The sequence below is a fragment of the Pangasianodon hypophthalmus genome, chromosome 21 (assembly GCF_027358585.1).
Source record: "Pangasianodon hypophthalmus isolate fPanHyp1 chromosome 21, fPanHyp1.pri, whole genome shotgun sequence".
Classification (NCBI taxonomy): Eukaryota; Metazoa; Chordata; class Actinopteri; order Siluriformes; family Pangasiidae; genus Pangasianodon; species Pangasianodon hypophthalmus.
This window is the reverse complement of record NC_069730.1, coordinates 7489865-7502156: the sequence shown is the minus strand read 5'-3', so window position 1 is coordinate 7502156 and position 12292 is coordinate 7489865. Positions and strand designations below refer to the sequence as shown.

The 12292-nt window shown below is 38.2% G+C and overlaps 1 protein-coding gene across 2 annotated transcripts; it reads right to left on the bottom strand.

Moving 5' to 3' along the window:
• Positions 1–38: 38 nt before the first annotated feature.
• Positions 39–11649, bottom strand: LOC113543091 (lebercilin-like protein). 2 transcript variants are annotated; one of them, XM_034314701.2, is made up of 12 exons: positions 11594–11649; positions 8836–9114; positions 6657–7153; positions 6426–6563; positions 6204–6273; positions 4603–4718; positions 4416–4521; positions 3335–3450; positions 3072–3165; positions 1805–1920; positions 1632–1725; positions 39–609 (listed from the first exon to the last, which is right to left on the bottom strand). In XM_034314701.2, the coding sequence occupies exons 2-12, from the start codon at positions 9092–9094 to the stop codon at positions 86–88; spliced, it is 2130 nt and encodes a 709-aa protein (XP_034170592.2). In that variant the 5' UTR covers positions 9095–9114; positions 11594–11649; the 3' UTR covers positions 39–85. The 2 variants fall into 2 exon arrangements, with proteins under 2 accessions (XP_034170592.2, XP_053083528.1); XM_053227553.1 differs by having other exon boundaries at positions 4416–4509.
• Positions 11650–12292: the final 643 nt, after the last annotated feature.

The following is a 12292-nucleotide window of genomic DNA, read 5'->3' as shown; positions in this document are numbered from 1 at the left end:
AATATGTAATTCAAACAACAAATTTAGACAATGGAGTATATTGATTAAACAGGCTAAGATAAGAGCCTTCACATGGCTTAACTTCTTAAATTCTGAGATTAGTTGGATCTGAGGATTTAGTGCCAGCGTCTAGTTTATTATCAGGCATCTGCTCAACCAATTTTACTTGACCAAACAGTTCCTTCATCAAGTTGTTCTTTTTGGTATTGCTTGGCCTCACTATTGGCTGTGGCTCCTGCTTCATTGATGATGTGGATGCTGGCACAAAAAATGATGGGTCATATGTACCAGTGTCAAGAACGGTGGTAGTGGCTTTGGGTTTGTTACATCTGTGGAACCTTGGTCCAGATCTTTGACTTGTTCCATAAGCAGGTGTCCCACTGTGTAGGTTCAGGATGGTCTCTTTAAATATGTATTGCTGTCTATTCTTGCCTAGGGATTTGGTGGCCTTTTTTGTTGACGGTGACTGAGTGATAACTAACTGGTCATTATTATCTTGTGAATTGTGCCCCTCAAATGCTAAGTCCTGAGTGAGGTTGGCTGTCATTTCTTCCTGCTCTGCATCATACTCCAGCTTAATTCCATCAGTGCCACTAGTCCTTCCAATGTCTAATAGGAAATAGCAAGTAGTAAAACCAGACAGATTTAAGAAATTAAATAAAAGCATATCCAAATTCAAGCACTAAGGATCCTTCTGTATAGTGTAATCACTCTATTTTCCCATAAGAGCACTTCCTGAAATGTTTTATTAGTCTTATACCACAGCAATTTACCAATGATTACAATTTTTAACAACACCACAGCATACTTTTTACCTGTTTATAGTTACATTTAATGTTGTGGACCATCCTTGAGACAAGTTATAGGAGCTATGAACATTTTTTCCCTCATCAGTATCACCTTTTTCTCTCTTGAAGTCAGTAAGACCAAAAAACCCCACAGCTAATGTTACAGAGAAACTGGAAACAGCAGTCCTGAGGACTTTCCTGTAAAGGAACGCTTACTGAATGTTACAAAGCACTGGAACCCAGGACTTATTTAACCACAAATGTTAAATAAACATCTCCTTACAGAAATCTTCACCGTATCAACGATTATATGTTTTGCTTTTGTTAAATAACAATATGTTTTTTTTTTTTTTTAACTATTAGACTGTTATTATGTGCTATACAAGTCCCTGTGAATGAGTTGCTATTAGATAAACCTATGTATTAGATAAACCTGTGATACAGCTGGAACTACTGTCAGAGCTACTGTTACAGAAAAGTCAGATTCAGACATTCAACAATGCTGTGGTATAAATATAATAAACTAATGGCCAAACCCCAGCCAAAGCTATTTGAGGGGCTTGCTGTCCTTCAGGCATCATCATGAGACAAATAAACTTTTGCTTTCTTGAGAAAAAATAGGATGTGAGGAGCCTTAGACAGGGAAGTGGTGGCTCAGTGGCTTTGGGCTGCTGATTGGAAGGTCATGAGTTCAAATCTCAGCACCACCAAGCTGCTTTGGATATTAGTGTCAGCCAACTGAGCAAATGTAAATGTAGACTTGGACAGTACAGCTATACTGAAAAGGACTGTCATGTATCAGTCCACCTACAGTGGCAGCCTGGACAGTCTGGCAGCTCTTACCAGGAGGTGTCTCATTAGAGGTTTCCTCCTTTTCCTTGTGCGTCAGTTCGTCCTCACTGCTCCTGTCCTTTGCTGGTTTACTGGCATCAAATCTCTGTAAGTGAAACTACAGTAAGCACAAATAGAGTTGAGTTTCATTTAAGTGACTCAAAGCAATTTAACGTGAACATTACCCAAGCGTTCTTCTCAATGTCTTTCTGTGGATACTTTATCTGCAGTGAGAGAGGAGGAGTTTCAAATGCTATAGACGACAAAGGTTCAGTTTGAACTAATTTGGTCTCTTCTGTCGCTGGAAATGGGAGATGTAAAAGCACAAGGTTAGTCACATTTTCATATTTAATTGTAGTGCATATGTTGAGTGACTTTTTTTGCTTTATAAGGCTGTTTTTGCACCTAAAAACTGGAAAAAACAAAGTCTTCTGTCCTGAAGACTTTCCCATGGAGGAAAACTAACTGAATGTTACAACGTGCTGTCACCTCGGACTCATATAAGCATAAATGTTAAATAAATGTCTCTTTACAGAAATCTTCACCCTACTAATGTTTTACATTTTATTTGTCTTATACCACAGCAATTTACCAATGATTACAATTTTTAACAACACCACAGCATACTTTTTACCTGTTTATAGTTACATTTAATGTTGTGGACCATCCTTGAGACAAGTTATAGGAGCTATGAACAATTTCTCCCTCAAAAGTATCACCTTTTTCTCTCTTGAAGTCAATAAGACCAAAAAAACCCCACAGCTAATGTTACAGAGAAACTGGAAACAGCAGTCCTGAGGACTTTCCCGTAAAGGAACGCTTACTGAATGTTACAAAGCACTGGAACCCAGGTCTTATTTAACCAGAAATGTTAAATAAACATCTTACAGAAATCTTCACCGTATCAAGGATTATACATTTTACTTTTGTTAAATATGTTTTTTTTATTATTAGACTTTTATTATATGCTATACAAGTCCCTGTGAATGAGTTGTTACTATTTAAAAAATAACATATTAGATTGAGTGCGTTAATATAAACCTGTGATACAGCTGGAACTACGGTCTGACTTTACTGTTATAGAAAAGTCAGATTCAGGCATTCAACAATGCTGTGGTATAAATATAATAAACTAATGGCCAAACCCCAACCAAAGCCATTTGAGGGGCTTGCTGTCCTTCACGCATCATCATGAGACAAATAAACTTTTGCTTTCTTGAGAAAAAATAGGATGTGAGGAGCCTTAGACAGGGAAGTGGTGGCTCAGTGGCTTTGGGCTGCTGATTGGAAGGTCATGAGTTCAAATCTCAGCACCACCAAGCTGCTTTGGATATTAGCGTCAGCCAACTGAGCAAATGTAAATGTAGACTTGGACAGTACAGCTATACTGAAAAGGACTGTCATGTATCAGTCCACCTACAGTGGCAGCCTGGACCGTCTGGCAGCTCTTACCAGGAGGTGTCTCATTAGAGGTTTCCTCCTTTTCCTTGTGCGTCAGTTCGTCCTCACTGCTCCTGTCCTTTGCTGGTTTACTGGCATCAAATCCCTGTAAGTGAAACTACAGTAAATACAGACTTTTCAGTTTCATTTAAGTGACTCAAAGCAGCATACCAGCAACATATTCTAATATGAACTTTACCCAAGGCTTCTTCTCATTGCACAAATAGAGTTGAGTTTCATTTAAGTGACTCAAAGCAATTTAACGTGAACATTACCCAAGCGTTCTTCTCAATGTCTTTCTGTGGATACTTTATCTGCAGTGAGAGAGGAGGAGTTTCAAATGCTATAGACGACAAAGGTTCAGTTTGAACTAATTTGGTCTCTTCTGTCGCTGGAAATGGGAGATGTAAAAGCACAAGGTTAGTCACATTTTCACATTAATTGCAGTGCATATGTTGAGTGACTTTTTTTTTTGCTTTGCAAGGCTTCAAAGTCCTCTGTCAAAGTCCTCTGTCCTGAAGACTTTCCCATGGAGGAAAACTAACTGAATGTTAGAAAGCACTGACACCTGGGACTCATTTAAGCATAAATGTTAAATAACTGTCTCCTTACAGATATCTTCACCCTGTCAATGTTTATATGATTTCCTTTTGCTAAATAACAATATGTTTTTATGATTACACTTAGATGTTATGGTGCATCTGCCATATAAGTGCCTGTGAATTAGTTGTTACTATTGAAACAACGTTGTTGTTCCTAATTCGGCTGCTCCCGTTAGGGGTTGCCACAGTGGATCATTGGTCCGCATACTCGATTTGGCACAGTTTTTACACCATATGCTCTTCCTGACACAACCCTCCGCAATTTTATCTGGGCTTGGGGCCAGCACTTGGGGCCAGGCTGGGGTTGATTCCCTGGCCGGGAGTCGAACCCGGGCTGCAGGGACCCTTACTATTGAAACAATAACATATTAGAATATTAGAGTGCATTAATATAACCTGTGATTTTAATTAGAGCTAGAACTACTGTTATAGAAAAGTCAGATTCAAGAATTCAACAATACTGTGGTATAGATCCAATGAAAAAAATGACTAAAGCTAGTTGAGGGACCTGCTGACTTTCATCATCACGCGATCAAAGAACTTTTGCTCTTATGAGAAAAAGAAGAATGTGAGGAGCCTTAGACAGGGAAGTGGTGGCTCAGTGGCTTTGGGCTTCTGATTGTTAGGTCATCACCAAGTTGCTCTGGATTACAGCCAATTGAGCAAATGTATTGGACAGTACAGCTATACTAAAAAGGATTGTCATGTATCAGGCCACCTACAGTGGCAGCCTGGACAGTCTAGCAGCTCTTACCAGGAGGTGTCTCATTAGAGGTTTGCTCATTATCTTTCTGCATCAGTTTGTCCTCACTGCTCCTGTCCTTTGCTGGTTCACTGGCATCAAACTCCTGTAAGTGAAACTACAGTAAATACAGACTTTTCAGTTTCATTTAAGTGCCTCAAAGCAGCATACCAGCAACATATTCTAATATGAACATTACCCAAGGCTTCTTCTCATTGTCTTTTTGTGGATACTCTGTCTGCATTAGGAGAGGAGGAGTTTCAAGTACTATAGGTGACAAAGGTTCTGTCTGAACAAATTTGCTTTCTTTTGTCCCTGAAAACGGAGACATAAAAACAAGGTTATTCACCTTTTCACATTTAATTGCAGTGTGTATGCTGAGTGATTTTTTTTTAAAATTTGATTTGCAAGGCTGGTTTCACACTAGACTTAGATGCAAATTTTTTGGAACACTGTATCGTTTTCAGAGGCTAGCTACACTAAATCTCCCCAAGGTGTAAATGAGTGTGTGAACATGTGTCTGCGATGGACTGGCAGACTCCATCCAGGCTGCATATTCCCACTTCATGCCCAGTATTTCTGGGAAAGGCTCCATAAACACTGCGACGCTGACCAGGATGAAGAGGTTACTGAAGATGAATGAACGACTGTATCTTTTTCATTTGGTTCACACTGCACCAGTAGTTTGCAAGTACACTAAATTGTTTGCATGTGAGGCTGTTCTCTGCTTGGTCAGATATTTGGTCGGTTGTGATTTGTTTGTTTTTAGTGAAATGACAGAATACTATAATTGTTAACTACTAGTTACACCACAGTGCTGTTAAATTTTCTGATTGGTTAGTAGGTGTTGATTAATTTCCTGCTCTGACAGTAGTTAGGCTGCAAGGCAAATCACAGGTTTACATTAATGAGCTCATTTGAATTGTTGTGTTATTGTTTCTATAGCAACAACATACACAGCGATGGTGGGTGATCCGCCATACATTTCTGTGAGGATATGTTTATTTAGCATTTTTGGATGGATTCTCTATCATCAGTACTTTGTAACAGTCAGAGGTCAAACTACTGCTTTAAGTTCTGCGATATGGAGGAGTCATCAGGATAGCAGACTTTGTGCTTTTGAGGTTCTCGGTAAATGACAAGCTACGTTGTTTTGTCTTATTCACTTCAAGAGAGAGGAAAAAAGAGAGGCTGGTGAGGGAACAGATTTTTATAGCTGCTATAACAAATGATAAGAGGAACTAACTCTGTTGTGGCTGTTCCACAACATTAAACATAACTATAAGTGTATGTAAAGTATGACATATCGTTATTTGATAAATAAAAAAATTGCTAGTGTTGGCAAATTGCTGTACTATGAAAAGAATAAAACACTTTGGAATGTGCTACCACTCTGTCACAGATTATCTTCAGTATGTCCTAAATGCATGTCCTGTCCTTGTTTTATTCTTTACTTAATAGTGTGCCAATATTACCCATAATTTAAGGTCACTTTTCTACACACCCTTCAGGATATATATCAGAGCCATTTTCATTGTTCATTGAAATGGCCATAGTTCACTTGGACAAGGAGCGAGTCCCTGATTTTTAGCAGACCAGGGTCCAGTTGTTTGGTGGGAACTTGAGTATGGGTGTCAGGTTCACATCAGAAAAAAAAACAACCCAAACCATAATGAAAAAATTAAACGGTCCACACCAAACAAGGACAGTATAAAAACACCCTAGTTGTGTGTCTTTGCTTACTTGGACTGCTCTTGGAACAAAGTCTCTAATTGTGAGAAATTATACAATGTGTAGTACCTTTCTTTAAACTGCCTTTCAGAAATCTGTGCGAGTAGATATCATGGTTCGCCAATTCTTTCTCCATCCCCTATATTGCAGGATAAACAGATAAACAAAAACAATATAAAATAAGATATATTACGCAAGTAATCTTACTATGCAGGCCAACAAAACTGCCTTCCAGCTTTGGCACTTAATCTAAATTTAAAACTCAAATTTAAAACTCAAGAAATGCTGCACCTTGATTTTCTGCATTAAATTACTTATTAATTCCTCCAGATGTCGGGACAGGTCTCGGGCTTCCATCGTCTTTCTCATTTCCGAGCTCATTTGACGATTAAATGATGCAGTGCTCAGCGCAAGGTTTGTCTCCAGATCCTGGTGTGAATTTGAGAATTCGAATCATTAAGAGAGAGCTGCTGGTGTTGCTGCATGACACACACGTCACTGCAGCTCAACTTTACCCAATACCTGAATCCTTTTGTTCTTCTTCTCCAAGTCCACAGTGAGTACAGTGAGGCGCTGTGTCAGGGTCTCTCGCTCCTCCAGGTTCTGGTCCTTGCTGAGGCACTGTAGCCACTGCAGCGTGTCGCGGGTGTGCAGCAGTGCGCTCTCTGTGCTCCGCAGCTTGCGTGCGAGAAGGTTGATGTGAGTTTTAGCTCTGCGCAGGAGCTCCTGGAGTGCTCTAACCTCACTGCTGTGATTATGGAGCAGTTGGGGCAGGCTGCCCTGGATGTCCTGGAAGTGCAGCAGCGCAGCTGCGTGTCTGCACTGTAGACGCTGGAGTAGCCGATTCTCCTGCACGGTGGTGCGCAGTTGCCGCTGCAGATCCCACACCTCATTGCTCAGCTGCTGGTTGTGCCTCTGATGGGCTGATGCTATGCGTTGACTGGTGCCATCTAGGAGCTTGAGGGGGGCGAGGACAGGTACCCTGTTACTCCTGTGCTGCTGCCCAACTCTATTTTGACCTATAGGGGAAAAAGATGTAAATGCTATACACTGCAAAAAATAACCGTCTAAATATAAGAAACAAATGCATGATTTAAGAAGATACAGAGTAGAAACAAGTCAAATGATCTGCCAGTGCAGTAAGATAATTACACTTGGTAAGATTTCTTGAAATAAGAAAACATATCTAGGCTTTAGAAAAGAACAAAATGTCTTAAAATAAGCATTAAAACACTTATTCCAAGCAGTGTATTTAGTCTAATTAATTAAAACTAGCTTTTTAATTAATTTTTAAACAGTTTGCTTATCTTAATTTGTGTGAAAATATCTTAAAACCAGAGCTACTAAACAAGATAATTCCTCTTAATTTAAGAATTGGAAATTAAATGTAAATAAATGTGTTGGTGTTGACATAAAACAAGCATTTGGAATAAATAATACTAATGAACAAGTCCTAAGTGTGATTATTGAGCATTTTTTACTGGGCAACCTGAAAACCAGTTATTACTAAAACAATTATTTATAGATATTTATAGATACAAGGCTGGCCTCAAATGATGCCTGTGATGGTAAATAAGCTTAATTTGCAGGTAAAATAACTAACTTAAAGCTTTGCTAACTAAGTAAGAAAAAAAAGATAAATAATCTTAAAACAATCATAATAATCTTACACGATCTGCACTTGCATAGTACTTTATTCTTAAATTAAGATCAATAAGATTTTATGGCTAGAAATAAGATTGTAAGTCTTGACTAGATGAGGAGTTTTTGCAGCGTAAACGATACAAAATAAGCACAATATACAACTCTTCATTTCCTGTCTCTGGTCCCAATGGACCTGCTCATATGCAGTACAAGTCTGCAATGCCAGCTTACACAATATCCAATGCAACTGCACCTACTTGCCTTACATTACATTAGGTTACATTCCAAATCAAGTCTAATAACACGCACTCTTCTCTTTTTTTATACTTAGTGTACTATTATTTATTAATTATCCCCCTCCACGCTTCTCGTTTCCTTTCAGTTCCAATCAATCAAACTGAAATCAGACTAATAGCCTGATACTGAATGGTGCACAGGTTTCTAAACACTCTGAAGTGTATTTTGTTGACACAGAAAAGCATCAACCCTGTTGTCACAAGATCACAAGCTCAAATCCCAATGATAGTTTCTTTAAATGTAGCTTTCACACATAGCGTATGGAGATGCACACTTTATGTGGATTGTCTCGAAAGGAGAAATACACAACTCTAATCCTGATTATTACAATCTGCAAACACCTGGGTTTATCAGACTGTGATGTCATTCTTGGCCATAGACTTACATTAAAAATAAAGCTGTTATTATGTCTTAAAAACCAAACAAGCACAATCAGTTAATTTACAGCACAAGTATTATTTAAGTTACTGTCATATTTACAGAAATGGTCTGACTATTTGACTGTTTGTGGTGATCAGATCAGCGCTGTTCTATCGCAGGACAGCAGAGTTGCTGTTGTGGATAATGAGAGGCAACCAGATGACAAATGAGATAAAAAAATGAGCCCACATTTACCACTTGGAATGGCAGCATGCAACTAAATAAAGTCAAATACTTTGATTTAAAAGATAGAATGCACAGCACAATTTGTTTACTCTAAATTAGTTTATATGTAATAATTATGATGGTCATTTTATATGTAGAGAAAATGCATAAATACCTTTGAACCTCTTTCGTGTTAACTTCTTGCGGGTGGTTAGTGGTGCAGTGCGTTCAACCTCCTCGTACTCCTCTTTGAACGACTGAAAACAGGATTGATCGGAATCTTTTCTGGGAGAGTCTGCTTCATCTGCAGATCTGTGGGACGGTGCGCTGAAGGAATCGTCATGTCCGTCACCTTGTCCACCATGCCCCTTTTCTTCAGCTGCTCTACAGCTTGCATTATCACCTCGCCATTCGCTGTGATGTTCCTTGGGCATTTCTCAGAGCAATGGCTGCACTAAGGTTTCAAAAACAAAAATCATATGTGATGTATGATGCAGTATTCTCCAGATATACGCAAACACATAATATTAACATCACTTCCAAGTTCTCCATTTTAAAATTTCAGTTAGTTTAAATTTAATATTATTTAGACTAGCTATTTAGATTAGAGTTTTCAAGTTTTAAATTAGGCTTATTCAATTAGGCTTACAACTATAATAACTAAATCATAACCATAACAACCTTGATACTAGTTGATACTAATCTCCACCAGCATCATGTGATTTTTATAAAAGCAATATGGTCTGGATGTACATCACAGACCACCGGGGGCCCTGGACCCCAGGTTTTGTACCAGGAGTTTAGAGAGTAACTCAGATTGCTTTCTGGGTGTCTTGCTGTGTTTGTCAGTTGTTTAGACTGAGGAGCTTAGGTCAGATTCAGCTCTGAGTCAGGATCCAAATCTGGCAACCGAGCATGCCGTGTCAACATGCCCAGTAAGAGCAGGAGATGTCCAACTCAGCTTCCTGGAGATGGTCAATGCCAAGGCAGTGAACATACAAACATACAGTATCTGGTGCACATCCTCCCTCTATACATGGTTTGAATACTCACTCCATAATATATAGCTGCAAATTAGTGGGAATCTAGCTAAAAATAGCAGGCTTAGCCATTAACATGCAAGATATTTTGAAGAAGTACACACACTATGAGCCAGCTACAGTAATTGGGAAGGAATGTGAAATATTTGGAGGAAGAAAGCAGAGGAGAAACCAGCTTGGTGGGAGAAAGCCTTCTAAAAAGGTGTGGATTAAGAAAGGAATAACTGACCTAACTGAATCTGACCTAAGCTCCTCAGTCTAAACAAGTAAGAAAAATTCAAGAATAATAAAAAGAAACAAATTCAGTAAAAATGATAAAATATAGAAGTATAAAAATTAAAAGTAAAACATAAAATAAATATAACTGCATAAACACCAGTCCTCTGAGTAAATGTATACGTGACAGTGCAGTGGTAACAACGGAAGTATGTATGATCAGTAGAGCATCCACGATAATTTGTACAGTGTAATTATACGGTATATTAAATGAGCAGCAGTGCAGTACACAGAATGCAGCCAAGCGCAAAAATGCACCAGATGTCCAATGAGCTTATTCTAAGAGTAGGCTCTAAGGTACAGTAATGTCAAGACAAGTGCATTTACTAAAGTAAAAAGGAAAAACAGGAGGCTATGCCTAGCTTTACAGGACCAGACACGAGTTGCTGAACTGTAGTCACATGTAGTCACATGCTGTTATAGAGATAGCCCTGTAGCATGCTCATGTCGCCTGACACTGGTACAGGTCAGAAGGACAAAAGGAGTGACTGTGGTATGAGGGCAAAAACTGTGTCATACTGAAAAATCTCTGCATGTGTGCACACACACAGGAGGTGATGTTTGAAAGGCACTCCCCTGCCTATAAAGGAGTATATCCACAATATATTTTTGTGGATCCATTTATATCTGTAAAGCTGCTTTGTGACAATGTCCATTGTTAAAAGCGCTATACAAATAAAATTGAATTGAATTGAATTGAGTATATTAATCTTTAAGAATTTATATGTGACCTCTTGGGGGTGTACATGGGATCTCCGGGGTTGGGGGTTCGAATCTTGCCTCCAGTCTGCATGTTCTCCCCGTGCTTTGGGGGTTTCCTCCCCCAGTCTAAAGACATGCGTTGCAGACTGACTGGCATTTCCAAACTGTCTGAAGTGAGTGAATGGGTGTGTGAGTGTGTGTGTGTGATTGTGGCACCCCGTCCAGGGTGTCCCCCGCCTTGTGCCCCGAGTCCCCTGGGATAGGCTCCAGGCTCCCCGTGACTCTGTGTAGGATAAGCGGTACATAGAATGGATGGATGGGTGGATGGATGGATGGATGGATGGACGGACCTCTTGAGTATGGACCCTTGCCATTTTAAACGTAACTCACCTATCCTCCATTAGAGACCATGCATTTTTTAAACGATTCCTAAATGCAGCACAAATTACCTAGTGCTTATTAAAAAATCTTTTACAAATAAGATAATGTAGGTTTCTATCTTTCAGTTCTACTGGTTCATTAAAATGAGAAATAACACAAATATAAGTTATGGTCATACTGATTAATTTGATTACTAGGCTATTTATATAGTATAAATCTAATATCTGCTACTCATTACTAACTGGTGCCGAAAAAAATTAGAAAATATACATTATTAGATATGACTACAGCCTACAGATGTGTTTGCAGATCACTGAAAAAAGTGTATAAGAATACTACAAGCAAACTAACTATTGTTGCTAAAATCCTCTCTAGTACTGGAACCAGGACATGTAGCTGACTACAGCACTAGCCATTTCTCACTGTTTATTATAAATTATAGACTCTATATGATTTATGGAGTAAACTAATCAACACTGTTAAGCTAAAAGATTAATTATTTGGGCATTATTTGAATAAATCCATGCATTTTACCTGCTTCAGTTCAAAATAGCCGTGAGATGGCGATAGATGTGTTTCATAGATCACTGTGCATTGCTTGAAAAGATTTTTGGTTTCCATGGAAACCATGACGCCGCGATTCTCAGTGTGGAATATATATGTATATAAGTAAGTATAAAGTATAAAATATAAAATTTATATAAAATTATAAGTTTAAAAACATTAAATAATATTACAAATTAAAAGAAAATACTGCTACTACTACTACTACTACTACTACTAATAATAATAATAGTAATAATAATAATAATAGTAATAGTAATAGTAATAATGATAATAAGTAATTTTATACGCAGAGGTTTTATGAATGAATGTAATTTCATTCATAAAGAAGGAATTTCAGGTTTAAACCCCCTGAAATATTTTTTAACATTTCCAAATGGTTGGGTAACATGGCACACATTCAGCGCAGTTGATTATAACCGTGATAAATAGCATGTCATGCGCATTAATTGCGCTGTAATGATGCTCATAAATGCCCTACGAAGTCATCACTACTATTCCTCTACATTAATCCACCCCAAAGGTCAAATCAACATGTAACCTTACTTACTGGATGTTGGAATAGATCTGGTTTTATAAGATGAAAATGTAATTTCCTTCTAAATAGCATCTTAACTGAATTATTTTTAAAAGTATAGAAAATATAGAAAATTATATTTGAATTATTTA